General features: G+C 50.9%; 1 protein-coding gene across 13 annotated transcripts in view; it reads left to right on the top strand.

Moving 5' to 3' along the window:
- KANSL3 (KAT8 regulatory NSL complex subunit 3) overlaps nucleotides 1–21,533 on the top strand; it is a 56,567-nt gene extending 35,034 nt beyond the window's left edge. For 4 of the 13 annotated variants that reach the window (XM_070798203.1, XM_070798210.1, XM_070798205.1 and 1 more), the window contains 11 exons: nucleotides 3,071–3,134; nucleotides 3,570–3,770; nucleotides 3,971–4,127; nucleotides 5,499–5,576; nucleotides 6,921–7,112; nucleotides 7,573–7,657; nucleotides 8,042–8,172; nucleotides 9,166–9,275; nucleotides 9,641–9,863; nucleotides 10,180–10,313; nucleotides 17,750–21,533. In XM_070798203.1, the coding sequence (XP_070654304.1) occupies nucleotides 3,071–3,134; nucleotides 3,570–3,770; nucleotides 3,971–4,127; nucleotides 5,499–5,576; nucleotides 6,921–7,112; nucleotides 7,573–7,657; nucleotides 8,042–8,172; nucleotides 9,166–9,275; nucleotides 9,641–9,863; nucleotides 10,180–10,313; nucleotides 17,750–17,791 (1,417 nt within the window). In that variant the 3' untranslated portion in view covers nucleotides 17,792–21,533. The other 9 variants (XR_011569188.1, XM_070798206.1, XM_070798207.1 and 6 more) reach the window with 9 other exon arrangements.
- The last annotated feature ends 3,620 nt before the right edge of the window (nucleotides 21,534–25,153 follow it).

The following is a 25,153-nucleotide window of genomic DNA, read 5'->3' as shown; positions in this document are numbered from 1 at the left end:
AATCATATTTATAGGATAAGTGTTTAGTTGTTTTTTTTCACCTTCACCCAAGTATCTAAATTAACAGTAGCTTCTTTAACAGTTTCAAGATTACTTGTATAAAGAGTTGCCATTCTTAGTTTCAGTGTTATCCATGTCAGAAAGTTAAGTATAGTAAAAGATTTTGCTTTAAGCTATCAAAAGATCAGGCTTTTCTTTGGCCTTTTAACTTCAGAAACCATTTTTTCTCTCTAACTCTAACTCTTTAACACTTTCAACACTTCCCACTCCTCTCGCCCTGTCTATCCTACAGGGGGGTCCGCGGCACCCTCGAGTGGGGTCCTAGCCGTCCCGAACACTGGAAGAACAATAGGGCTGATGGCCCAGATTGTTCCGGGGGGAGGAACAGTAGGCTGATGGCTCAAACTGTTCCGAGGGAGGAGCAGTAGGGCTGGTGACCCAAACTGCCCCGTGGGGGAACAAGAGGGCTGCTGACCCAGTTGTTCCGAGAACGGGGAGCAATAGAGCTGATGGCTCTGATTGCTTTGGGGAGCTTACCTTCAAAAGTCCCTGTCTCGGGCGCCACCTGCCGGGGACCAGCCCCGGCTGATCCAGGGTATTCGAAGGAGAGACGGCATAGGCGAGGATCAGGAGACGATAGTTTCAATTAGATATTAATTAGAGATATAAAGAGTAATAGAATAAGGATAGCTCAGTAGGAAAATTCAGTGGAGAAAAGAGGCTGAGTAGCTTGGTTTACGCGGGAGACCAATAAAACTTCAAGACAAGAAGTTTGCACCACTTACGTAGGCCGCAGGCGTCCTTCCGTTCTCCCAAAGGAGAGGAGACACTGAGGCCTCCCCGGTCGGATCTTAGAAGCCCAGGCATAATTAGTAAGCATGGTGGGTTCCGCGCTCCAGATGGAGACTCAACCAGAGTGAGAGAGAGAGCGACATGGGGAGACCAGTATTTCGAGAAACTGATCCCAATTCTTTATTTTCCATGGTCTACTTTTATACACTGAGATGTTATGCAAAAGTCACGTGGGGACAGCAGTCCTGACTTTTATCAAAGTCAGGTGCTTCATACAAAGGTATACAGAGGTCTTAGGGGTGTTACATCATCTTCTGGCCAGGGGGGCCTGCTGACAATTTACGACCCTCTCCTTGTGACAGCGGTCAGTCAATCAGGACACTTATTTCTCCAGGGCTGATTATTCTCAAAACAGACGCCACCCAAATAAAGTTACATTCCTACAGGGTGAGGGTGTAGTGGGTTTTAGTTAAGGAAAGAATTTACTTAGCCTAAGGTCTAACGTGATTAATATCAAAGGTTAATTCTATATATTCATTAATGTGTATAAGGGCAGGGGATGTGGAGACTTAGCAACAAACATTGGCTCAACAAATGAAAAACCCTTCACCAATACAATTTCTAATCAGCCCGTTATACTTATACTAATAGTTTTCTAACTTCTCTAAAGAACCCGTTTTTAGAGGGTTTAAAGCATCTTGTGCCTCTCACGGTTGGGAGGCTGTGAGCAATCACATGTGGCCGGACGAGCCTGTCAGGCAGGCTAGAGAACCTTCAGAGGAGTTTGTAGGTTAAAACACTCTTATCACGCCCAGGAATTATTATAAACTGGAGCTCTAAGTTAACTCCTTCTCCAAAAGAGGTGGTGGGGGACAGCCCCCCGTAAAGTCAGAGGTGTAGGTGAGCACAAAGTAGTAAAGTAGGCAGGCTCTGGTTATGGGGGTAGACGCTCGAGGATTTCCAGGGGGACTCCTGAGGCTCGATCCCGCCTTTGCGTATGTCGAGCCTCCTTCCTCATGACCTTTGCCATGGGCGGAGTACCTCACTCTGGCCCCCAACAATAAACAACCAGAGTTTGGAAGCGATTTTAGAGGGGCGTCTTTAGTCATTGAGATGGCCATTCTTCCCTTTCAGGGTCTGCCAGCGGGGCCTTTAGTTACATTTTCATGAAATGTACTGAAAAAGAGATTGTGTCCTTTATCGGCCTCCTTTCTCACATGCTCAGTCTTATGTATTAGCTTCCTGTGAGTGTTTTTACCGGAGAGCTTAGAGTGAGTGCCTGTTCCCACCCATCTTGTCACTTTCTCACCCAGAGATCCTTTGGAGAAGCCCTCCTGGCCTTTGTCATCTGACAGCTTCTTGTGGACCTAGAGTCTAATCCTTGGATGCTCAGGGAAATGCTTGCTTGTAAATACATTCTTTCCTATTAATTCAGACATCTTACCTATAGGAGGATAGACTTGAGTTGTGGTGAGGGAGTGGGAGGGATGAAAACACCTTTCGCTAGAGTTGCACTGTGAGGCTGCTTGTGAGACATATTTGCCTGGCGCTGAGGGCGTTGGACTGAGTCAGGAGACCTCAGTTTAACTCCTGGCTCCTTTGCTCGGGTGAATCGCTTAACTTCTGGGATTGGTGTCCTCATCTGTAATAACGAGCACGTTACATGACAGGGCTAGAGGCCAAACACCAGTGAACTGGGGCCTCAGGATGTGGAGGCTCAGAATGTTGCGCTTCATCTTGTCACTTGGTGCCCTGTTTCTGTCTCTGCTGAGACCCCAGGCAGAAGCCAGGGGATTTAAGTCTGGCTTTCAAAGAGGAGAATGCAGCCAGCGGTGGCCAGTTTCTCTGATCCCTGTAGAACTCACCTGTGGCCACCTTTCCTGGTAATATCATTTCAACAGCACCTAGAAGTCTCAGGGTTTGGAACTGTATTGGGGGACCTCAAGATGAGGTCTTAGCAATCAGGTAGAGTTTACCTGTGAAGCCGTGAGGACAGGACTTCTGGAGTGGACAGCCCCAAGCACCTTCCATGTTTCTTTGGTTCGTTACCTAGTTGCTTTGTGTCATCCCCACAACTCCATGAGGGAGGTGTTGGGGTTCCTTATTTCGCAGATGTGGAAACTGAGGTTCGGAGAGGTTGCAGACCTGCCTGTGGGCTACCATTATCTTCCTTCTTAGGTTTAGAAAAGAACCAACACAGAAGAGAAACCCATTCTTATTTACATTTGTTACTGTGGAATGTTTGGAAAGTAAATATTTCCTCTTTTTTGCCTCTTAGAATAAGCAAAGCAAAGAAGAAATCGGAAGGGTTGACGCAGAGCATGGTGGACAGATGCATTCAGGTACACAGTTGCTTTCTGTGGGTTTCTCAGCTAGGCTTGTCTGTCTGTAACCTTTTAGGCTCGGTCTCCTTGGCAGCATCCTCCCGACTCTATGGAAGATTGGGTATCCCCTGGGGCCTTTGGGGGACCTAAGTCATAAGCAAAGAAAAGGGGGAAAGAGGGAGGGGAGGGAGAAGGAGAGTAATGATCTAAGATGTGAGCAAAGCGGGTGGGGAGGAAGGGTTCACTGAGGAGTGGTAAAGTGTGACCACCCAGAATGCCACCCCCACCCTGGGCACAGGGCCTGGGCTCCTGTGGGTCCTTGGCTGAGTGTAGGGCTTGGGCCATGCTTTGTGAAGTAGGAGGGACAGCACACTGATTTCAAAGCTGGGGTGACTCCATTTTAGTAGGAACTGTTGGGGCGCTTCCTGAGGCCTGGGCCTCTCCTTCCCCCAGGACGAGATCGTAGACTTCTTGACCGGGGTACTCACTCGTACTGAGGGGCACGTGGGCTCCGAGCCTCGGGATCAGGACGCCGAGAAGAAGAAGAAGCCCCGAGATGTGGCCCGCAGAGACCTGGCCTTCGAGGTCTCGGAGCGGGGCAGTCGACCTGCGTCACCAGCTGCCAAGCTGCCTGCCTCCCCCTCGGGTTCAGAGGTAATGCAGGCAGAGAGGGGCGCTGTTGCTAGGGATTCAGCAGAGTGGGTTCCTGTGCTTCCCGGGGAAGGCTGCTGGCCTTCCCAGGCCTCGGAGTTCCTACAGGGGGAGGCCCTGACCGGGAGACTCCAGGGGGCTTGATGATTGACAGTCCATCCAAACGACCTTGACTTGGCCCTTGTCCTTCTCCATCTACTCAGGATCTCTCCAGTGTGTCCAGCAGCCCCACCTCCAGTCCCAAGACCAAAGTGACCACAGTGGCCTCTTCCCAGAAGTCCAGTCAGATTGGAAGCACCCAGCTGCTGAAGAGACACGTGCAGCGGACAGAGGCTGTGCTGACCCACAGACAAGCCCAAGGTGCGGCCGCCTGGCCCAGGGGCCTCTCTTGGCTTCTGCCTTCTCAGTTGACGTCATGTGGCAGTTGAAAAGTATTGGCACCTGCCGCTTTTTCCAGACATACTTGTCCATGCAGAATTAGGTTGGAATAAATACTGAGGGCTGTTTTCAAGGATAAAATATGACACAAGGTCTGTGCGTTGGTGTGACTGTGTGTTCCACTAATTATAGCCTCGTCTTGGCATTTGGGCAAGTTCACCTTAATGAGCCGACTCCATGTATATTGGCCTCAGATATTTTTTCTGACTCCCAGTTGGGGAAGCTGTGTCTTCTCTTCAGGCCCAGCCTTTCCTGCGGTCTGGGAGCTCTCCAGGTCCTGCAGACGGGGCTGGCCGTGCTCATCAGATACCAGGGCAGCTCCAAAGCTTCGTGCCTGCCCTTGGAGAGTTAAGATTCCTACACTGGGACTTCCAGTGATGTTTTTCAGGAATCTCTGGAGATAGGTTTTCAGTTAGGCTGGGAAATACTTGTTCAGTTAAAATTAAGAGTTTGGAAAGCAGTGACCGTGATGTAAGAAGCCTCCCTGCCCAACTTTGATCCAGTCAGCAGTCCTGAGGTGAGGCCTCTTGGGCCTGGGACAGGGGCGGATATCCTCCGAGAGTCTCTGGCTGGGGGAGAGGCGGCAGCCAGAGGTGGCTGTCAAGCGGACAGACTCTTCGGCTCGTTTCTTGTAGTGGAGCCACAGGGTCAAGACTTAGACCCAGGCCTCGTCCAAGGTTGCCCAGAGGTGGCTGTGAGTGTGAGTGGATCGATGGAGACACAAAAAGAGGCCAGGCCACTGCAGTCCACATGGATGCTCTGTGACCCGCACTGTCCCCGGTGGTGGCCAGAGCCACGTGGGCGCTGTCCCCTCAGGCTTTTGATGAAGAGAGAGACAGCAGTTTGTGATGTTTCTGGAGGCAATGACTAGTCAAGGCCGGAAGGCCTGCAAGGCTGACTGGGGAGCTGGGTGCAGAATGGGACCCAGAGCAGTGCGGAGGAGAGCCGCAGCACGGCCGCCTGGCACAGGCAGAGCTCGCAGGCAGGGGGTGAGGACAGCTGGGGTCCCTGTGCCCTCGCCAGGCGCCTCGCCCTCCTCTTGGCACTGGACTTGCTGTTGCTCATGGAGTCCGGGCAGTGGCCCCTTGAGGCGGGTACATGCGTTATTTTCAGTTTATGGATGACTCCAAGGAGCTGCTAAGTGGCAGAATCAGGTTTCAAATTCATCAGTAATCCCAGGAAAAGCCTCTGTTGACCATTTTTCAGAGCATTTTCATACCTTTTCTTACTCCCCATCTCTTTCTCCTTTCTCTGGCTGGCTGTGATTCTGTAATTCTTTCTGATTCATTCCAGCTCAGTTTGCTGCTTTTCTGAAACAAAATATGCTGGTGAGGAAAGCTCTTCCTCCCGGCACCTCCTCCTGTCTCTTTGGTGAGTATCACTCTCCTCGCCTGCACCCTCCGCTCTCTGCTTCTCTCCTCCTCCCCGCTCTCATCTCTTCCCCAGCCCTGCTTCTCTGTTGTCTCTGATTCCCCCTGTTCTCTTCTCTCCTTTTTCTCGGTGCTGTCCTTTGGCTCACTCCGTAGTCTTTGCTCTTCCCCGTTCACTCTGCCTCTCGTGGTTTCCCCCTTTGGTGTCTCACTGTGGTGCTTGGCTCTGCTTCTCCTGTGCGTGCCTATGGGCCATTCCCTGCGAGCCTGCATCTCCCTGTGTTTTTCTCCTTGCCTCTGATTTCCTGCCTCCACCCTGGTCTCTGCAAGCACTGAGCAGCATAACTGTATCTCCTTTCCCTTTTGCCCTCCTTCCTGTGCTGATTTTGGTCAATGCATTCATCCCCTAAGCAGTCCTTCCTTTCAGCTGACTGTGGCCTCCCTGTGGTCTGGAGTGGTTCCCTGTGGCCCCACACCAGTCTCCCCCCGCCCCGGCACTCCCACCTCCCATTTTTCGTGTGAGTCCAGCCCTCTCTCCTTCCTCTTGCCTTTCTGCCCCTGATTGCCTGTGCTGAGAAGGGCTGGGCGTGCTTCTAAGTGGAAAGAGGAGGGGACCTGTGAGCAAGGCTAAAGGATAACTTAAGCATCTGGGAGGCTTCGCTCTGTGCAGGATGTGTGTTTGATTCGGTGGATAGGGTGGCCTTTCTCAGTCCTGTTACCACGGACCTGGGGACTAGCTTGTGACATGGGCCCCTGTTGCCCTGTTACTTCAGGGTCAGAACTGTAAAGTCGTCGCAGCTATGGAGTCCCCCCGCCTAGTAGTTACTCAAAGCCAGCCTGGAGTCCTGGTGATAATCCTTCTCATGGTCAGCGTTCAACAGGCAGACCCTCAGCCTTGGGCCCTGAGGGGACTCAGAGCTCTGGGGACATCTCCCTTGTAGGGAGGACGGAATAGCCTGCTCCTCTGTTGCTTGTGCAGAACACGTTGGCTGGCCTGCAGCTGTGTGACGGGGGAGGGCAGGAGGCTTGTCACATTCTGAGTCGGGGAAGCCCTGTTGAGGTCCACTGTGGCGAGTCCCATTTGTTCGGCAGAGTCAGGATGGCATCTTCCTGTCTGTCTCCACTGACTCAGAGCTCCTTCCTTCCGAGCCCAGGATGGCAGGGGAGGGGACTGTCCTCGTAGAGGGCCACTGTGGAGGTGAGCATAGGTGGGCCTGAAGGAGTGGCCTCTGTGGACGCGCTGGGCCGGTTCTTCCGTGCGGCCACGCCGATGCTGGTCTCGGCCATCAGCATCTGTCGGGCTTCTCTGGACCGTGGAGAGCTTCACCGCAACTCCATGTCTTAGTTCCTATTTCATCAGAACAAACCGAGGAAGCTGAGAAAGAGGAGCTCAGGGTCCAGCTGAAGCGGCACCATCCCTCCAGTCCCCTTGCTGGCAGTAAGACCTGCAAGCGGCCGAAGATCAAGGTGTCCCTCATCTCCCAAGGGGATGCAGCTGGAGGGCCTTGCCCCCCTTCCTCAGGGGGCGCTCCAGAAGGTGAGTGTCTCTCGGCCTGCTTAAGTAACAACCGACGGGACCGTCCCAGAGACACAGCATCGCCCCCTTGGCGGCTACTTGCTGGGCGGCTCCTCCTCTCCCTCGGCGCAGCAGGCGCCCAGAGAAAGGCAGCAAGGGTTGCACGTGGCGGAGAGTGGGCAGGGAACCAGGATCAGGGAGGCAGGACAAGGATCAGAGAGGGCTGGGGGTCATTCACAGCATCGTGCTCTTTGGTTTTTTTTTTTGCTTTCAATTAAAGATGATAAAATATTCCAGGAAGTTTAGAAAACAGAAGGAAAAGATAACCCCCAACTCTTCCCTACCCTAATGTAGAGTTATCCTTCCTTTTTCGTCTTTCAGTCTTTTCTATAATATTTTGCATTTAGCCTGGACTCTGGGACCCTGAAAGGTCAGCACCAATCTGGACTGACCGGCGGCCTCGGGGTTTTCTGTTTTGCAGCCGCAGGAGGGAAGCCCCTCACCATGACGTTGGGACAGGCATCCACAGGGGCCACAGAGCTCACCGGGCTTCTCGCCACAGCCAAGTGAGTCTGTCTGCTGGTCTGTCTGTCCCCTTCTTTGCCCTCACCCCTTCTCAGGACCCAGTGAGTGCTTTGGAAGATAGTGGATTCTGGAGTCTGTCTGTCCTGTGAACGTGACTTCTTTCTGAGTCGGGTGTTTTTCCTTTGGGTCAACTCAGAGTTGACTTTTACTTAAAAGTTTACAAAGTGTCCTGTAGCTCTTGCTTCAAGACCTGAAGTCTTTCCTTTAGGCCTGACTTAGAAGGACTGGAGGCTGAATTCAGAAGGTGAGACAAGACACCGACGTTCTACCCTTGCGTCCATCGCTGAAAGCCTTGCTGGGCCCCCACTGGACCCTCCTGGTACTGCCAGGGACCTTTAGGTGATGGAGCTCCTCTTTGTCTCCAGGTCAGGTGCTTCTGAAGGGTGTGTCTCAGCCAGCCAGACATCCTCAGTGGTCTCCAGCAGCACCTCGCCCAGTGCCTTGCACACACTCCAGAGCCGCCTGGTGGCCCCTTCTCCTGGCAGCTCCCTCCCAGGTACCTGCTAACTCAGCCCCCGCCACACCCCACCCCCACCTCCCAGCCAAGTCTCTGTCTGCTGCTGGAGGGTGGCCCTGGGAAAGCACTGGAGCTAGGGCTCAGGGGTGCGCCTCTGGGTCTCAGGCTTATTGTAGACTTGGCATGGAGTGGAATTAACTTTGAGGTGGGGGAGTTCGGGGCCTTAACATCTATAGTGAGTAAATGTCCTAGTCCGCAGGTGATGTCTCTTGTGCTGTAAGGAAGGGGTCCCTAAGCCACAGGCTTGGCGGTCCTGGTCAGCGACCTGGTAGGAGCTGGGCCCCACGGCAGGAGGTGAGCTGTTGGCTAGCGAGCCAAGCTTCATCTGCCACTTCCCATTGCTTACATTACGCCTGAACCACCCCCACTGCCCCAACTCCAGTTGTCTTCCACGAAAAGTCCCTGGTGCCAAAAAGGTTGGGTACTGCTGCTATAAGGAGAAATAGCAGGTAGGTTTCCAGCTGAGTTGGTGTTTTTAAGCATATCTGGTTGAATAAAGCTGGAAATGGTTCTGTACAGGGCATCAGCAGAATAAGACATGTTTCTGCCAGGCTGGTCCCCTCACCCTGCATTGAAAGGCTAGTTGCTTGAGCCCAGCAGGGTGCCCCGTTGTTCCAGAGGACCTTCCTCTTTGCTCTCAGGCCACTGGACTGTGTGTAAAGTGAAGTCTAAGTCAGGTATGGGGGATTCTTTTGGCTTGTAAGTGGGTCCATGTTCTCCTTGGTGTTACTGAACCCATCCAAAATGCAGGCCGGCGGTCTGGATCTGGCTGGGATGTGCAGAGTGAATCCAAGACAGTGTGTCAGGAGCAGCGGGCGTCCGGCGCGCGCGTGTGTTCTGCATCTCTCTGTGGGCACGGGAAGTGTCCAGGGGAGAGAGTCAGTGTCTCAGCTGGTCACTGAGGATGGCAGGCACGGCTGCTCGTGAGAAGGCGCCGCAGCCCGTGCTGACGTCTCTCGTGTCCTCCCTTAGGGGCCGCGTCAGCCAGCAGCCTTCTCCAGGGCCTCAGCTTCAGCCTGCAGGACATCAGCAGCAAGGCCTCTGGCCTCCCGGCCAGCCCCTCCCCCGGGCCAGCCCCGCAGGTGCACGTCTGCCTCCCCTGGGCGGGACAGGGCGGGAAGGGAGGCGGCGGCCTCGGCTTAGCTGGCTCTGGCAGGGACACGGGGTCAGGGACAGGTAGCCTCTGACTGCACAGCGGGGCACTGCCAGAGGCTAGTGACGGGTTTCTAGGTCTCTTTGTGTCTTTGCTTTCTTGGTTGTGAAATGAGGGTAATGATAGTCCCTCCTTCGCAGAGCTGATGTGGGGATTAGATAAGAGAATATGTGGAAATGCCTGGCAGAGTACCTTGCGTGGGGCAGGCGCGCAGTGCCTGGAGAGGTATCGAGCATGCCGGCCCGCCACACTCGACCGTCGCAGCTTCTGACTGGCCGGGCTTGTGTCCCGCAGGCCGCCAGCGTGAAGCTGCCCGCCCCCGTGCAGAGCCTGGGCGCCGTCACCACGGGCGCCGGCAGCATTGTCCGTGCCGTCCCTGTGGCCACCGCCCTCTCCTCCTTGGGTGCTGCTCCTGGCGGGAAGCCCACAGCCATCCACCAGCTGCTGACCAACGGGGGCCTCGCTAAGTTAGCAAGCAGCCTCCCTGGCCTGGCTCAGATCTCTAACCAAGCATCAGGTGAGTCTCTCATGAGAACTGTGGGAATCTTCCCCCAAGACCGTCCTACCTCGTGTGATGTTGAACCCAGCGCCACAGGGTCCTGGCCTTGACCTCGGGGATTCGGCTCTGTGGTTCCAACCCCAGGCAACGTGAGAGTACACAGGCTGCTCCTGTTGCTTTTGGACTGACTGATGGGGCCTAGATGACCCAGCTGGGGAGGAGACCACGACGGGAGGCCAGGTGGGGGTGTGTCTCATGGGTGGTCAGGGGACGCTCTAGGAAAGGGAAGTGGAGGCTAGGACAAAAAAAGCCTACCACTCTCTGAATCTCTCAGGCTTGAAGGTCCCCACCACCATCACTCTGACCCTGCGTGGCCAGCCCAGCCGGATCACCACACTGAGCCCCGTGGGCACAGGAGCAGCCCCTTCAGAGGAGCCCGCCTCCCAGGCACTGCCCTCCAGCTCACAGGTGAGTCTGTCTGGGGAGACCGAGGACATGGGCCCAGCGTTGGGCAGCGGGGCCCAGCTGGCTGGCTGGCTGGGGGAGCTGCGCTGGTCGGCAGGCCCGCTGCACCTCCACTCTCAGAGTTTGTGGCTTTGTTACTGTGGTTGGGTTTTGGGTTTTGTTTTTTAGAAGTATAGTTGATGTACAGTGTGTTTGTTTCAGGCGTACAGCACACTCAGTCATACCCTTTTTCAGATCCTTTTCCCCTTTAGGTTATTATAAAACTGCTGAGCAGTTCCCTGTGCTGTACAGCAGGTCCTTGCTGGTCGGAGTTTGTAGCTTTGAGGCTGAGGGAGTCGCGGGCCTCTTTGCGGCTTCTTCTCTGTAGCTTCCCTGGATTGTGTGAGGATTAAACATGAGCTGTGTTCAGCGCCTGGTCAGTGCTCGTCTTCTGCCCCTCTCCGCCCTTTTCTGCTCTGTTCTTGGCTTCACCGTTCAGAGGTTACGTGGGAGCAAAGTGGTAATATTCTCTATTTGACTCTCCAGCCTTGGGCCATCCCAGATCTTTGTGTTCATTGTTGTCTTTCAGGGCACAGTTAGGTTTTTATAGCTCTTACACAGGAAGACACCATCAGTTTCTCTTAGCTGATCTGATTTCCACTGTGACCTTTTCAAGTAAAATGTTTCTAACTTTAAATGGTGATCTGAGGGCCACCCAAAGATCAGAGGTTAACAACAACAGAAAGTCCTGACTCCAGCAGTGCTCCTTGAGTGTCCGGTTTTCAGCCGAGGCCTCCTGTGTGGATCCCTGGGGTGCAGCTTCCATGGCTGAGGCTTAGCCGGTCCCCTGACTGCTGCCAGGCCAGCCCCGCCCTGGGACTGGGCACCGGTGCCCTCACCTGAGCCTCCCCAGGGGGAAGTACTGCTCAGAGGTGGTTACCCTGGCTTTGTGCAGAGAGGTGCAGGTGATTTATTTTATTCTCTATTCTGTTTAATTACAAAAGTGATCACACTTACTTTAAATAATCCAAAAGTTATAGAAATCATATAATTTATAAAGTGAAAATTTCCCATGATACCACTCCCAGGAATGATAGCCCCTGTTGGTAGCTTGATATGCATTTTTCTAGATTATTCTTTCTACAAAATTCATTATTTTACTCTTTTGACAGAAGTTAGACCACAGAACATGGCTGTTTTCTAACTAACCTTTGTTTGTGAAACACGTGGTGTGTTTCCCTGTCCTTCCATGGAGACTTGTCTGTTTCTTGTCAGTGGCTGTCTCGTGCTTCACTGGGCTCATGTACTAAAGTGCATTTCAGCAGTTCCTGTTAGAGAGCTATGTTTTGTTTTTCAGTAGCGTAAATATTGGTATGGTGACTACCCCTTGTTCACAATTGTTGTGTACCTCTGGGAGATTTCTGTAGGCTGGAGACAGTAAGCTGGGGCCTGTACATCTAACACGTGGCTGCTGTTGTTGTTTAGTCGATAAATCGTGTCCGATCCTTTTATGACCCCATGGACTGTAGCCTGCCAGACTCCTCTGCATGGGACTTCCCAGAACATCTGGCTAGCTGCTGACTAATTGTCCTTCAGAAGGGTTTGTCCATTTACAGTTCAAGCCACAGAGATGAGAATACCTCTTTTCCTCCACCTTGTTGATTATGAAAATCAGTATTTTTAATTTTACTAATTTGATAGGTAAAAAATGAAATTGTTTTAATGTGCATTTTCCTGATTACTTATGAGGTTGTGTCTTTAATGAATTACTTGTCATATTCTGTATCTACTCAATTCATAGCAGCTTTATATATGGAGATGTTTATCCTTTATATAAATAGGCAAATATATTATACAAATTGTATATGCTTTATTCCAGTCACTTATATATATATATATATTTTTTTTTTTTTTTTCTGTTGAAGTATTAAGTTGCTTGTCTTTTAATTTTTGTTTTTGGGTCTTTTATCAAACAGACATTAAAAATTGTTTATGTAGTTAAATCTTCAAATTCTTCCCTTTATGACTCTAAAGTTTTGTGTCTTAAGAAAGCTCTTCCCATTGTAAGGATATAATCTTTTGATGTTTTTAAAATTTTCATGCCTAAAACTGTGGTAAATTTGCTCACAGACAGTTTACCGTTTTACCCTTTGTAAACTGCTGGTCAGCACCACGCGCCTCCAGAGCTCGCCCGCCGCCCCTGCTGAAACTCTGTGTGTGTGTTCTCTTATGTTGCTTGTGTTCACTGCTTACCTTCAGTTGTTCAGTCCATTGGAATTTATTTTTCACTCTAAGTGAGGTAAGGATCTACCTTACTGGGTCCATTCATCTTCCGTTCATTTGAAGAGAGCTGCTCTCACGTTCTAGATCACTCACTGTACACGCGGGGCCCGTTAGTGCCCTTGCCTGTTCCTGTACTACTCGATTATTGCCTGATAACGCATGTTCTTACGTATCAATTGTGTTTCTAGTTCCCTAAGATCATCTTTATTCTTTTCTTTTCTTTTTACGAATAATGAGTTTTAAGATTTGTTCATTGCCGTTTTGGAATCAAATGAACTGAATGAGCACAACTATTTCTTTTAAGTCAGTTAAAATGGTTAATTACGTTCAAACATTTCCTAATACCAAGCTGTCTGAATCCCAGATTCAGAGTTTGTTCAGTATGTCCTGTTCTGGTTTTGCTTTTGTTTTTTGCACATTCCTGAATTTTATTGTACGTGTATAAGAAACAAGAACTTCAGCGTAACCAAGTCTAGTCTTGCTTTACTTTTGTTTTACTCAGGGTTTTGACGTCTATGTCTATTAGTAAGATTGGCCTATAGTTTTCTTTCTCTCTGCTCTTGCTTTTTGATGTATGTCCTTTCCTTGTCCAGTTTTGGAATATGAGAAACGTTTTCTTTCTCATATTCCAAAACATTTATATAGCACAAAAATTGCCAGTTTTGTGACGGTTGAATGGAAATGACCTGCAGGCCGTCTGGGCCTGTTTTCAGGCAGTCTTAACCTGGCTGATGACACGGTGATGCCCACCTAGAAAACAGATCCTCACGGGTTACGTTCCTTTTCTTTTAGATGGTCCTCTTCAGCTTGCTCTGCCTGGGGCCGGTGGGGGGATCTAGTTAGAGTTGAGAAGAGAGCAGAGGTCAGCGAGAATCCTTTTGCATGGCTAAACTGAAGGACTTCTACTTGATGGTATTTACTTGAGAGCTTAGTTTTTAGCTGAGTACAATGGGTGTGTCAATTACTAGGAGGGTTCTAGTGGTGATTGTTTTCTTTTAGACAGAGGAGGTGCTTCTAGGTTAAGGCTTGCTGCTTCAAAAGCCTTTAACAGTTATTTCAGTGTGCAGACTGCCAGACAGTATGGCCTCAGGGAAAGCTCAGGCCTTCTGTCTTCAGTAAGCTGTGTGACCCTGGGCAGATTGCCTGGCCTCTCTGCATTTTCTCATCTGGTCTAGCGAGGAGGTTGGCAGAAGTCAGTGACTCAGTTGTGGTGGTGGGCTTAGTAGGGGCTGTCTCAGAAAACTCTTCTGGCTCTGGGAAGATGGATTTCTAAAAGCTGAGAAACAACCACCCATTTCTGATGTTTATATGACAATTGGAGATTTGAACACTGACTGGATTATTGTTTATTAAGAAATGGTTAATCTTTTTAAGGTGTGATCATAGTTTTAAGTTTGAAAATAATCTTTTTTAAATTGGGAGATTATAGACTACAATATTTATGGAGAGAATGAATTAAAAAAAAGAAAAGGTTGTAAACACTGACAGACTTATCTAAGGTCTGTGCCCTTATTTACCTCTGTTTTCCTGGTGGAGATGAATACTTTCTGTGTGTTTCCTTATGAAACTGGACCATTATGTGGCCCTACAGCTGCGAGCTGCAGGAGAAAGGAGAGACAGACAGTGTAGTGCCCTGCGTCAGGGTCCTGGGAATGGACTCCTTGACTGTGATCACGAGGTTTTCCTGTCTCTGGCCACGCAGTGCCCTCGGCAGGCTGGCAGGCAGCCTCCAGCTGTCCGCCCAGCGGGGTCATTGCTGCCAGCACTCCTGGTTGGGACAGAGCTCATGTGTGTACATCGCAGCCCGCCCTGGAGCCGGGCCAGCGCGTGGGCGACGGAGCCTTTCAGGTTTTGATTGTCAGACCTTTCCTCATTCCTCCTCACCTGTGTCCTCTCTCCTCACCCCCCTTTACCGCATCCTCAGAGACCTCTTAGGAGTTTTCCAAAGGCGGAACTAGAGAAATAGGGAGAACCTTTGTGGAAAAAGGCCAACTCTCTCTACTTCCTTCTTCCCAAGCTGCAGGGCTCAACAATTCATGGCATCTTCCACAGCACTTAAAAAACGAGCATGACCTAGAGCAGTGAGACTGCAGAGCAGTCACGGAAAACTTCTCTTCAACTCTGTCACCCTTGACAAGTCACCCGTTTCCTTTTTCCTGCATTCTTTCCCTTTTTTTTTTTTTTTAAATAATAATAGGAGCCAGTGATTGTGGTTGACACACAGGCGCCCTATGCAGGTCAGCCCATGTAGCCTCACAGCAGCCCTGGGGAGCAGGTGCCCTCGTGTCTGTGGCTCACAGAGGAGGGAAAGGAGGCCAGAGGATGGAGGCCGCGGCCCTGAGGAGCAGTGGCGGGGGCTCTGACTGCAGTCTGTGGCTGCCAGAACACCTGTCCTTGTGCCTCTGCCGTCCCCCACCGAGCATTATTGCTTTGGAATAAGTTCCCAGGGGCGGGGTAACCGGCTTAGTAGGAGGGTCGGTTGTGCTAACCTGGCAAGCTGCTGACCTTGTTCACTGCCTCTCCCGCCACAGCGCCTGCCTCCAGCCCCCTGAGGACACTGTGCCACATGTCTTCCTTTGCCAGGCTGGTGACGGCTGCTGCACGGTGAGGCCTGGGCGGCGTGCGGTCCTGCTGAGCTGTCCACTTGTCCACAGACCTCTTTAACACAGTCATTCTTGCCTCTCTGTCAGCTGTCTTCAGGGCTGGACCTCCGGGTCTTTTGTAATCATGAGGCAAGGTGATACAGCACCAGCAACGGGACCCTGTTCCCCAGTCGCTACTGGTCTGATTCCCAGGATCTCCAGGTCCTCAGCAGACCTGGTTGGGCACGAATCTGAGGCACTGCTTCCCCATCAGGAGCTGTAACTTGACCCAGGAAGCAGTGTCAGACTGCTCACTGCATCGTGATAAAGGAGCACCTCTTGGAAGTCTGTGCCTCCCTGCGCCAAGTTAGGAGGAGGCATCTGTGTGGTCCGGGGCTGTAAGAGTTGAGGTCAAGAGCCCTGTGCTGAGGGCAAGGATCATCCCGGCCCCCCAGCTGGCGGCTCAGTGCCAGGGGGCTTGTTCTGTCCGTCATAGTCCACCGAACAGTCGTGGGAGAGGTCTTTCCAGGCAGCACTCACCATGGGAGCCACGCTGGATACCAAGTGCCTGTTGAGGCCTGGGGACTCCACTCCAAACCCACGAGAGGGTACAGAGACCCGGACTGTCCTCTTTGAGTCCCTTTGGCTGCTTACAGACCCGGAGACAGCAGCTGCCGGGAGGAGAGAGCCAGCTTTTCTTTTTTCCATCATGTTTGGGCAGTTCTTGTATTCAGAAAGGCTGAAGAGGACGAAGGGGACAGCAAACAGAGTGACCTGGAGGGCACGTCAGTGATGAAGACGCTCGGGGCTTGAGGCTTTGCATCTGGCACCTAAGGAATTGTGGATGCGACTGGAGACGAGAATTTGCCGGGCCAGAGGAAAGAAGCCCCAGCCCTGAAATTTCTGCGCTCAGTAGTGGAGCCGGGACAGCTGCTAAGTGAACATCTTGGCCGTTCGTCCCATGAAACTCTGACATCAGGACAACAGATGCCATGCTTCAGTGTTTCTGTTTCAGCTCTGTGTGTGATTCTCATCTTCTTGCTCAGAAGTGGGAGGATGATTGGCATTGACTTTCCTATTCAGGGTGCTCAGTACCAACCTGAGTCCTGGAGGTGGAGGTCCCTGGAGAAGTGATTACTGAGGATGGAGCCCTGAGCCCTTCCTTACCTCCTCACGACACTTGTGTGCAAAAGTATTTTTAGATTTGGTTTAGAATCCAGAGCTGACTTCTTTCCCTATTGTACTCTAGAAAGTTTCCAACCCAGGTGTAAGGCATCCTACGTATGACTCTTCAGTATCTGTGGGCAGGGAGGAGCCACAGCATACCATGGCTGGACCTGTGGTGAGGGTCCTGACCTGGGGGCGGTGTGCATCCAAAGCAAGCCACCTGTGTTCAGTCCAGGAGCCTCAGTCCAGTCTGAGAGTGGCAGCCGGGAGGGAGCCTGTGGTATAGAGGAATCTCAGACAAGGCAGACGGGGGTGGGGGGTGGGCGTCCAGGAAGGGCCCGGGGCAGTGCACAGCCCAGGCATGGAGTGGGCAGGTTATACACTGTAACCCCCCTGCCGACCTCCTGCCGAGCTGGTCTCTGAAGTGATTCACACAGAATTAGCCTGCATCTTTGCATTAGTGGGCAGGTAACTGCTTTCTGAAATTCAGGCAGCATTCAGTAAGTTGGAGGAAGATATGAAATGTGAAAAAGACGTCCAGGGTCAGGGGTTTGGTGACTTGACAGGTAAGATCATAACACACCAAGAGGAACTGAGGACAGTGAGACCTGTGTGAAGCTTTTAGCAGTCACTCCCAGCAGGTTCCTGAACAACCCATTCGTGACTTAGGAGTGCATTCTAGACAGCACTGGGGGGCTGCTCTGAAAGATGCTGACCCCGCTGTGGGCTGGGCCAAAGGAGAAGCTGAAAAAACATCCCGCGTTTGTCTGAATCCTAGTAAGCTTCCCACGAATGATTTCCTGAGGTTTGGCTTATACACCGGGAAGGATGCCAAAGCTGGAGAAGGGGAGTAGTGAGAACCTTGGTTCTGCTGCACTGTGGAGGGACGGGCTAAAGGGGGAAGTAGTTGAAGTCCCTAGAATCATGCTCCCCAATTCCATACTTCTGTAGCCACATTTCTTGAAGTGGAGAAGGAGCTTTCCTCTGCCAATCACGTAGCAGACCTAGAGTCCCTGACCTCGGAAGGTGACAGTACTGGCCAAAAGTGTAGAAGGATCCACAGGGCTTTAGCTGAGTTCTTGGGTGACAGGTACGTGCTGATGCCCTGTGAAAGCAGTCTTTGTGTGAAGACGAGGTCGCTGATGGAGGAAGACCTGTCCTCGGCTCCAGCGCTGGGACAGTCCTGGGCTGGATGGGGTATCGAGCTGAGCTGCTGTGACAGTTCTATTTTCCATTAGCCAAAACAATTAAATAAAAACAGATTTTGGATTGCTTCAACATGTCTTCACTCAACTTCTTACTTTTATTCTGGTAACCACCCAGTGGAATGGCACAGAAAACAAAAGCTACAGTATTATGGTAATTCCGCTGACCATCTTCCTGATGCCTGCAATACCCACGAGGTGGGTGCTGTAATTCCCTTTACAGATGAGGAGACTGAGGCACAGAGAAGCCACACAGCAGGACTGAGCCCAGACAGTCTGATACCAGTGTCTGTTCTTCTCTGCACTGTGCTGGGATTCTGAAATGGGAGACCGGAAGTGGAAATTAGCACAGGAGGTGAGGAGATGGTGGCTTGGCCTTCATGCGACTCCTTTCAGTTTAGACCCTAGGCCCACCAGGCCTGGAGTGACTGCTGCTGCCCTGGTGGGCTCTTGGCTGGGCCTGAGTCAGTAGGTGAGGTCCCTCACCCTTGATCCTGAGAGATGGAAACCTCTTTGCACATCCTGTCCCTCTGCTGCCCTCCAGTAATTAATGACTTAGCGGTGAATGAAAGAATTCCAACCTCCACGTTATCTGTGATCTTGTGTCTAAGAGGACCTTTCTGAAAGTAAAGTGAAAGTGTTAGTTGCTCAGTCGTGTCCAACTCTTTGCAACCCCATGGACTTTGCAACTTCTTTGTCCATGGGATTCTCCAGGTAAGAATACTGGAGCGGGTTGCCGTTTCCTCCTCCAGGGGATCTTCCCAACCCAGGGATCCAACCTGGGTCACCTGCACTGCAGGCAGATTCTTTACTGTCTGAGCCACCAGGGAAGCCCTTAAATTCCAGGTGCCCGCCTTCAACCTTGGAGCCCCTGTGGGTGGAAACTGTGGTTCTGGTGCACTGCTGAAAGGCCTTCACGTGCGAGCTCTTCTCGTTTCCTTCCTTACTAGAGACTTCATCTCACTTCAACTCCAGTCTCACCGACTTGGGTGTGTCACATGAAGGGAGAGGTGAAGATTAGGTTGTTAAATGATAGCTGTCTCAAATTTTAGCAGTATAAGGACAGGGCCATAGCAGGTAAGGATACAGAAGAAATTCTGTTGCCTTTTTCTCTCCCTTTCCAAAGCATATGTTTTAGTCAGGGTTGATGACTGCAAGAAGCAGGAAACTCTTCACTACCCAAACTAGTTCTAAAAGGCAATACTCTCTCACAAGGTGTCTTCACTGACAGGAGCCTGCCAGTCTCCACTGCCCGCCTGATGATGCCCGCTGAGCTGGCACGGCCAGGGGCCGGTTTTGACTCTGTCGTCACGGGTTTTCCATCCCTTTGTGAGTGGCCAGTCTCTGTCTCTCCTCCAAATTCTGAGCACAGTGCGTCTGGTTGGCTCAATCCCACGTACAGGTTGGTTTTTCTTATACCCTTTCTCACCCCAGTTTAGTAACATCCAGAGGATGAAGTCATATGGCCCATGTTTTGCCTTTCTAAGGGATTAAAAAACAAAACTACCTGAGCTATTTCGATGTGTGTGTGTTTAACTTACATTGAGAGCATAGGGAAGTCCCATGTTCATCTTCCTCCAGTTTCAGTTTCCTCCAATACTTAAAGTTCCCATAACTAATAGTTCAGTCTAAGTCAGTAAAGATTGACAAATTTGACTAAATAAAAGTTTAAAGCTGTGGTTTAAAAAAACACCTTTTTTAAAAGTGTGAAATAAATTGTGTATGTGTATGTGAAAGAAAACAGAAAAGAATGGAAATATACACATCTACCAGTTGGCACATGTCCTGCAGAGGATAAAAGGATCAGGGAGAAAGATCTATATACAAACCCCAACAAATTTTAAACAACTTAATGAAGCATCACAATACACCTAGGAGAAAGGCTAAAACAAAAAACAGAGACAGAATAAGGATGCAGGGAAAATGTATCTCTTCTACATTACTGGTGGGAGCATCAGATGGGTTTGCTCTAAGTTTTTGCTATGACTACATATTACTTGGAATATCCAGGTGGCTCAGTAATAAAGAACCCGCCTGCCAATGCAGGAGATGTAGGTTCTGTCCGTGGGTCGGGAAGATCCTCTGGAGTAGGAAATGACAACCCACTCCAGTATTCTTGCCTGGGAAATCCCATGGACAGAGGAGCCTGGCGGGTTACAGTCCGTGAGGTCGCAAAGAATCAGACATGACTGAGCAAATACACAACAAAAATGAATGTTCTATGGATTGAATGTACCATAGTTTTTAACTGCTCACTTGTTGAGTGGCATCTTGATTGTTTCCAGTTTGGGGCTATTGCAGATAGAGCTGCTGTGAGCATTTCTAAGTGGGTTTTTGTATAAACTTTCGTTTTCATGTCTCTGGAATAAATGCCCAGGAGTGTGATTATCAGGTCATATGGTAAATTTTTATCTTTTGAAGAAACTGTCGAACATTTTCCCAAGTAGCTCTTCCATTTTATGGTCCCACCAGTAATGTAGTCAGCTCAGTCAGCTCAGTTGCTCAGTCGTGTCCTACTCTGCGACCCTCATGAACCGCAGCACGCCAGGCCTCCCTGTCCATCTCCCGGGGTCCACCCAAACCCATGTCCATTGAGTCAGTGATGCCATCCAGCCATCTGACCCTCTGTCGTCCCCTTCTCCTCCTGCCCTCAATCTTTCCCAGCATCAGGGTCTTTTCAAATGAGTCAGCTCTCCACATCAGGTGCCCAAAGTATTGGAGTTTCAGCTTCAACATCAGTCCCTCCAATGAACACCCAGGACAGTAATGCAGAAGAGATCCATTTTCCCTGCATCCTTACACTGTCTCTGTTTTTTGTTTGAGCCATTCTAGATATATCGTGATATCTCATGTTTAAAATTTGTTGAGGTTTATATGGTCTAGGATCTGGTGGTTCTGTCCTCTTCATATATTTTCTGTAGGTGCTTGAAAGATTATACTGTTGGGTGGAGGGTAAATGGTGATAAAATTCTGTAGGTTGATGGTATTGAGTTCTTATAGCTTATGCCCTTGCTGATTTTCGTCAAGTTCTGTTGGTTGAGAGAGTGCTGTTGAAATTTCCAACAATAATTGTGGAATTGTCTGTGTCTCCTTTAAGTTTTTGCTTCAAATATTTTGCAGTTCTGTTATCTGGCACGTACCACTTAGATTTCTATGTCTTTTTGGTGGATTGACCTTTTTATCATTATGTAATGTCCCTTGGACTGCAAGGAGATCCAGCCAGTCCATCCTAAAGGAAATCAGTCCTGAATATTCATCGGAAGGGTTGATGCTGAAGCTGAAACTCAATACTTTGGCCACCTGATGTGAAGAGCTGACTCATTTGAAAAGACCCTGATGCTGGGAGGGATTGAGGGTGGGAGGAGAAGGGGACGACAGAGGATAAGATGGTTGGATGGCATCACCGACTCAGTGGGCACGAGTTTGAGTAAATTCCAGGAGTTGGTGATGGACAGGGAGGCCTGGCGTGCCACGGTCCATGGGGTTGCAAAGAGTCAGATAAGACTGAGCGACTGAACTGAACTGAATGTCTCTCTGTACCTGGTTATTTTCTTTGCCCTGAAGTTTACTTTTATCTGACAGACATTCACATGTCACATCTGATTCCATTTCTGGTTTTGGTATCTTTTTATACTTTTAGAAATTGTCTTTTATTATTTTCGGCTGCTCTAGGTCTTCGTCGCTGCGCATGGGCCTTTATAGTTGTGGCGAGCTCGGGAGACTGTTTGCTGCAGTGCATGGGTTTCTTGTTGCGGTGGCTTCTTTTGTGAAGCACCGGCTCCAGGGCTCGTGGACGTCAGTAGTTGCGGCTCATGGGCTTATTTGCCTCGTGGAATGTGGGATCTTCCTAGACCAGGGATCAACTCCGTGTCTTCTGTGTTGACAGGCAGATTCTTAATCACTGGACCACCAGGGAAGTCCCGTGCTTATCTTTTTTGTACCCTTTCTTCTATTGCCAAACATCTCCAATTATCTTCTACAATAAATTCCCAGAAATAAGACAGTCAGATGGTATGAATACTTTTTATGACTTCCTGTTGTCTAAGCAGCTTGTGATAAGTTGTGCCCTCACCAGCAGTGTGTAATGCTGCTTGTTGGTTTTGAACTGCACCTCACTTTATATTTTTAATTTAGAACAGTGGAACAGTGGAAAATGTTTCCTTTTTCCTTCTGCATACATCAGTTCCCAAATTAGAAATTTCCTGTTGAAGGAACCACATATCCCAAGTTCTAATCTGGGACATACGGGAATGTGATAAGAAGGGAGATGGAGAAATGGGTAATCTTTTGTTTGGTATCATAGCTGCTTACGTACATGAACACAAGCCCACACTCACTCACACACATGAACATTACACGTGTACAAACGTTCGTGCCTCACACCCTCACAAGCACATTACACACGAGTGATTGCATTTGTGCATGCACCAGTTCACTCCTAGGTTTTGTCTTATTCTATTTGGTCTGCTATAATAAAATGCCACAGATTAGGAGGCCTATAAGTGAGAAATTTATTTCTCACAGTTCTGGAGGTTGGCAGTTCTAAGACCAAGATGCCTACAAATTCAGTGTCTGGTGAGGCCCCCTTCCTAGGCTGTCTCTTAGCTGTGACCTCCCTTGGCAGAAGGGGGCAAGGGAGCTTTCTCAGTCTCCTTTATAAAGGCACTAATCCCATCCACGCCGGCTCTTCCCCTCATGACCTAATCACCTCCTGGAGGCCCTGCCTCCGTAGTACCATTTTCAACCTAATTCCAGTGCGGGAGGGCATGACATGAGACCACGGCAGATCCTCATGGATCCCCTGGCTGGACCGGAGGCTTCAGCATGGCCAGGGCATCCTCAGAGTCTGTCTCTGGCTTCTTTTATTCCCTTATCCTTGCCCGAAGTCCCCACCTCTACCAGTTTCAGAAGTTTTAACCACTGATCTGGGAGCGAAGGTTGACTCTGGGACAGGAAATGAGGATTTGGAGAGGTATGCCTCAAGAAGGTGAAAGCAGAGCTTCCTCCCCTCTCTGAGATGGTGAGTGAGTTTGGTTAAACCCCTGGGTGGAGCTCTGGATGGTGACCGGAGGTCTGGATTCTGACAGACCTGTGGCAGGAACCAGGGCTGGCACCTGCCACACGGGTGGTGTTGAGTAGCAGCTTCGAGGGGCAGTTATGATTTGTGTCTGTGGTGTCTCCCTTTTGTTTTTCCTAACATTTTAACAGAGTTTTGTTTCTTTCCTTGCTTAGTCTCAGGAGTGTGTGTGTGTGTTCAGGGGGAAGCAGATGGGCTTGGCCCATATCTCTGCAGCGGTAGTCAAGAGTGGCTTCTATCCCTTCTCCAAAGCGGGGTGGGGAATTGGCCCAGGTCACTGGCAGGAAGAGCTGCTCTTCTGCAGGCCCGCCAGTGTCCGGGGCAGATGGGGCGAGAACCACTTCTCCAGAATGAACCTGGGCACGGCTCCTGTGTGGGTCGGGGCCCTCTGGGAGCCACTCAGGCAGCTGGGGAATTCTGAGGGGGGGGAGGTTCTGATGCTGACTAATACGCACAAATACCGTAATAATTCAGGTGGAAAAGAACTTGGGTGGGTCCAGGACACCTGTCTGACGGCCTGCCTGTAGTCTCTGTCGTGTCCAACTCTTTGTGACCCCACGGGCTGCAGCCCGCCAGGCTCCTCTGTCCATGGGTTTCTCTGGAGTGGTTTGCCATTCCCTTCTCCAGGGGATCTTCCTGACCCAGGGACTGAACCTGGGTCTCCAGCATTGCAGGCAGATTGTTTACCGTCTGAGCCAGCAGGGAAGCCCACTGTCCCGTGGAGACAGGTAGAATTGGGGATTGGTGGTGAACAGGAACCACTGACTGCCCTGAGGGAGCCTACATTCCGGGGGGAAGATGGAGAATGGGTCTGGCAGTGGCAGGAGGGGCGAGGCGCTGGGGCCTGAAGGCACGTGGGAGGCGCCCGAGCCAGTCAGGCGTCCTCAGGTTCCCCTGAGAGGCTGGAAGGGGGCCAGAGCCGAGGAGAGAATTCGTGTCAGGTCAGTGTTTCCTGTGCTTCCAGGTCCGAGGAAGGGCCAGGCAGCTCGGAACTGAAGTGGGGCCTCAGGACTCAGCCCAGAGAGGCTGTGAGGGTGGGGACATCGCAGTGGGGAGGGCGACGCCATGGGGGTGTGGAGTCAGGAGGCTCGGAGGAAGCAGGGCCAGTAAGGAGCCTTTCACACTAAGACGTTTGAGGTTTAACTTGAGGGCAGGGGGGGTATTGGCCAGGTTTATGCAGAGCTGGAGTGGGAATGAGTCTTTGAATTTACCATCTGACTCCCTCAGTACGCAAGGCCATCTCAAATGCACCGCAGCTACTCTACAAGTGACAGTACAGTTCCTCCACTCCACTCTTGGTGTTTTCGTTTTAAATTCTTATCTTTGGCTGTGCTGGGTCTTCGTTGCTACATCTGGACTTCTGTATTGCAGGGCACAGGCTTCTTATTGCGGCGGCTTCTCTCGTTGCAGAGCCGTGCTCTCGGGTGCCTGGGCTTCAGGAGTCGTGGTTCCCCGGCTCTAGAGCACAGGCTCGGGCGTTGTGGCACATGGGCTTAGTTGCTCTGCAGCTGGTGGGGTCTTCCCCGATCAGAGGTCGAAACCCCGTCTCCTGCACTGGCAGGCAGATTCTTTACCACTGAGCCACCAGGGAAGCCCCCTACTCCTGATGCTGGCTATAGATAATCCTTCTTCACGCAGCCCATGTAGACCTTCCCCCCCCCCACCCTCCCAGGTTGTAGGCAGCGTGCCTAGACTTCTCCCCAGAAGCTGCCTTGCTGATTACTACCCAGGCATTGAACTCAGTAGCCCACGAGCAGGTGATGTCCAGCCCTAGTTTCTAGGATTTGGCTCCCTGGCCCAAACCCTGCTCCCCCACAACCCTTGCTCATGTGGGAGGGGAACCAGACAGCTCCGCACAGGACCTGCGGCTGAGACGTGGCAGTGAGCTCAGGGACCTGCGTTTAAGTGAAACAGCCTTCATCAGGTGGTCACCAGCTAGTCATCATGTGTATACACAGCAGCTCTGTGGCAGGTAAGCCTTCCTGGGCCCTTGGCAGACATTACTAATCCATTACGTCACCTTCACACTGAGTCAGCCCGAAGCTGCAGACAAACCATCAATCAGAGCTGGTACCTGGGGTGAAGCCGATTTGCCATCCTTGTCCCAGACCAGACAGGATGCAAAGGTCAGGGTGACTCTGAGTCAGAAGCCAGGCCGGAGGGCAGTGGTCAGTATGCCAGGGATTTCAAAAGCCCTGCGGTAAAGGCAGGGCAGGGGATGGTCAGGCTGGCCAAGCAGAAATGCAGGGAAGGAGCTGATGATTCACCTTCACCCAGAACCTCAGTTTGCAAAGCACTTTCACTAAATGCCCATGACTCTCAAGGTAGAAATTACTTCCATATTATAGAAGAGGCAGTGGAGGCCCAGGGGAACCTGTTCCCAGTGTCACCAGTGTGGCAGCTACGGTTTTGGTCTTCCTGACAGACACTTCCTGTGGGGGAACAGGCCCACGCGCCTCGTACGCACCGGATGTGAGACCAGGCTTTTTCCTGAAAAGTCGGTCCTTGCCTTGGGACCCCCAGGAGGGAGGGCAGCAGAGCTGAGCCAGA

Source organism: Bos indicus, chromosome 11 (assembly GCF_029378745.1).
Source record: "Bos indicus isolate NIAB-ARS_2022 breed Sahiwal x Tharparkar chromosome 11, NIAB-ARS_B.indTharparkar_mat_pri_1.0, whole genome shotgun sequence".
In the NCBI taxonomy this organism is placed as follows: domain Eukaryota; kingdom Metazoa; phylum Chordata; class Mammalia; order Artiodactyla; family Bovidae; genus Bos; species Bos indicus.
This window is presented reverse-complemented; position numbering and strand designations above follow the sequence as displayed.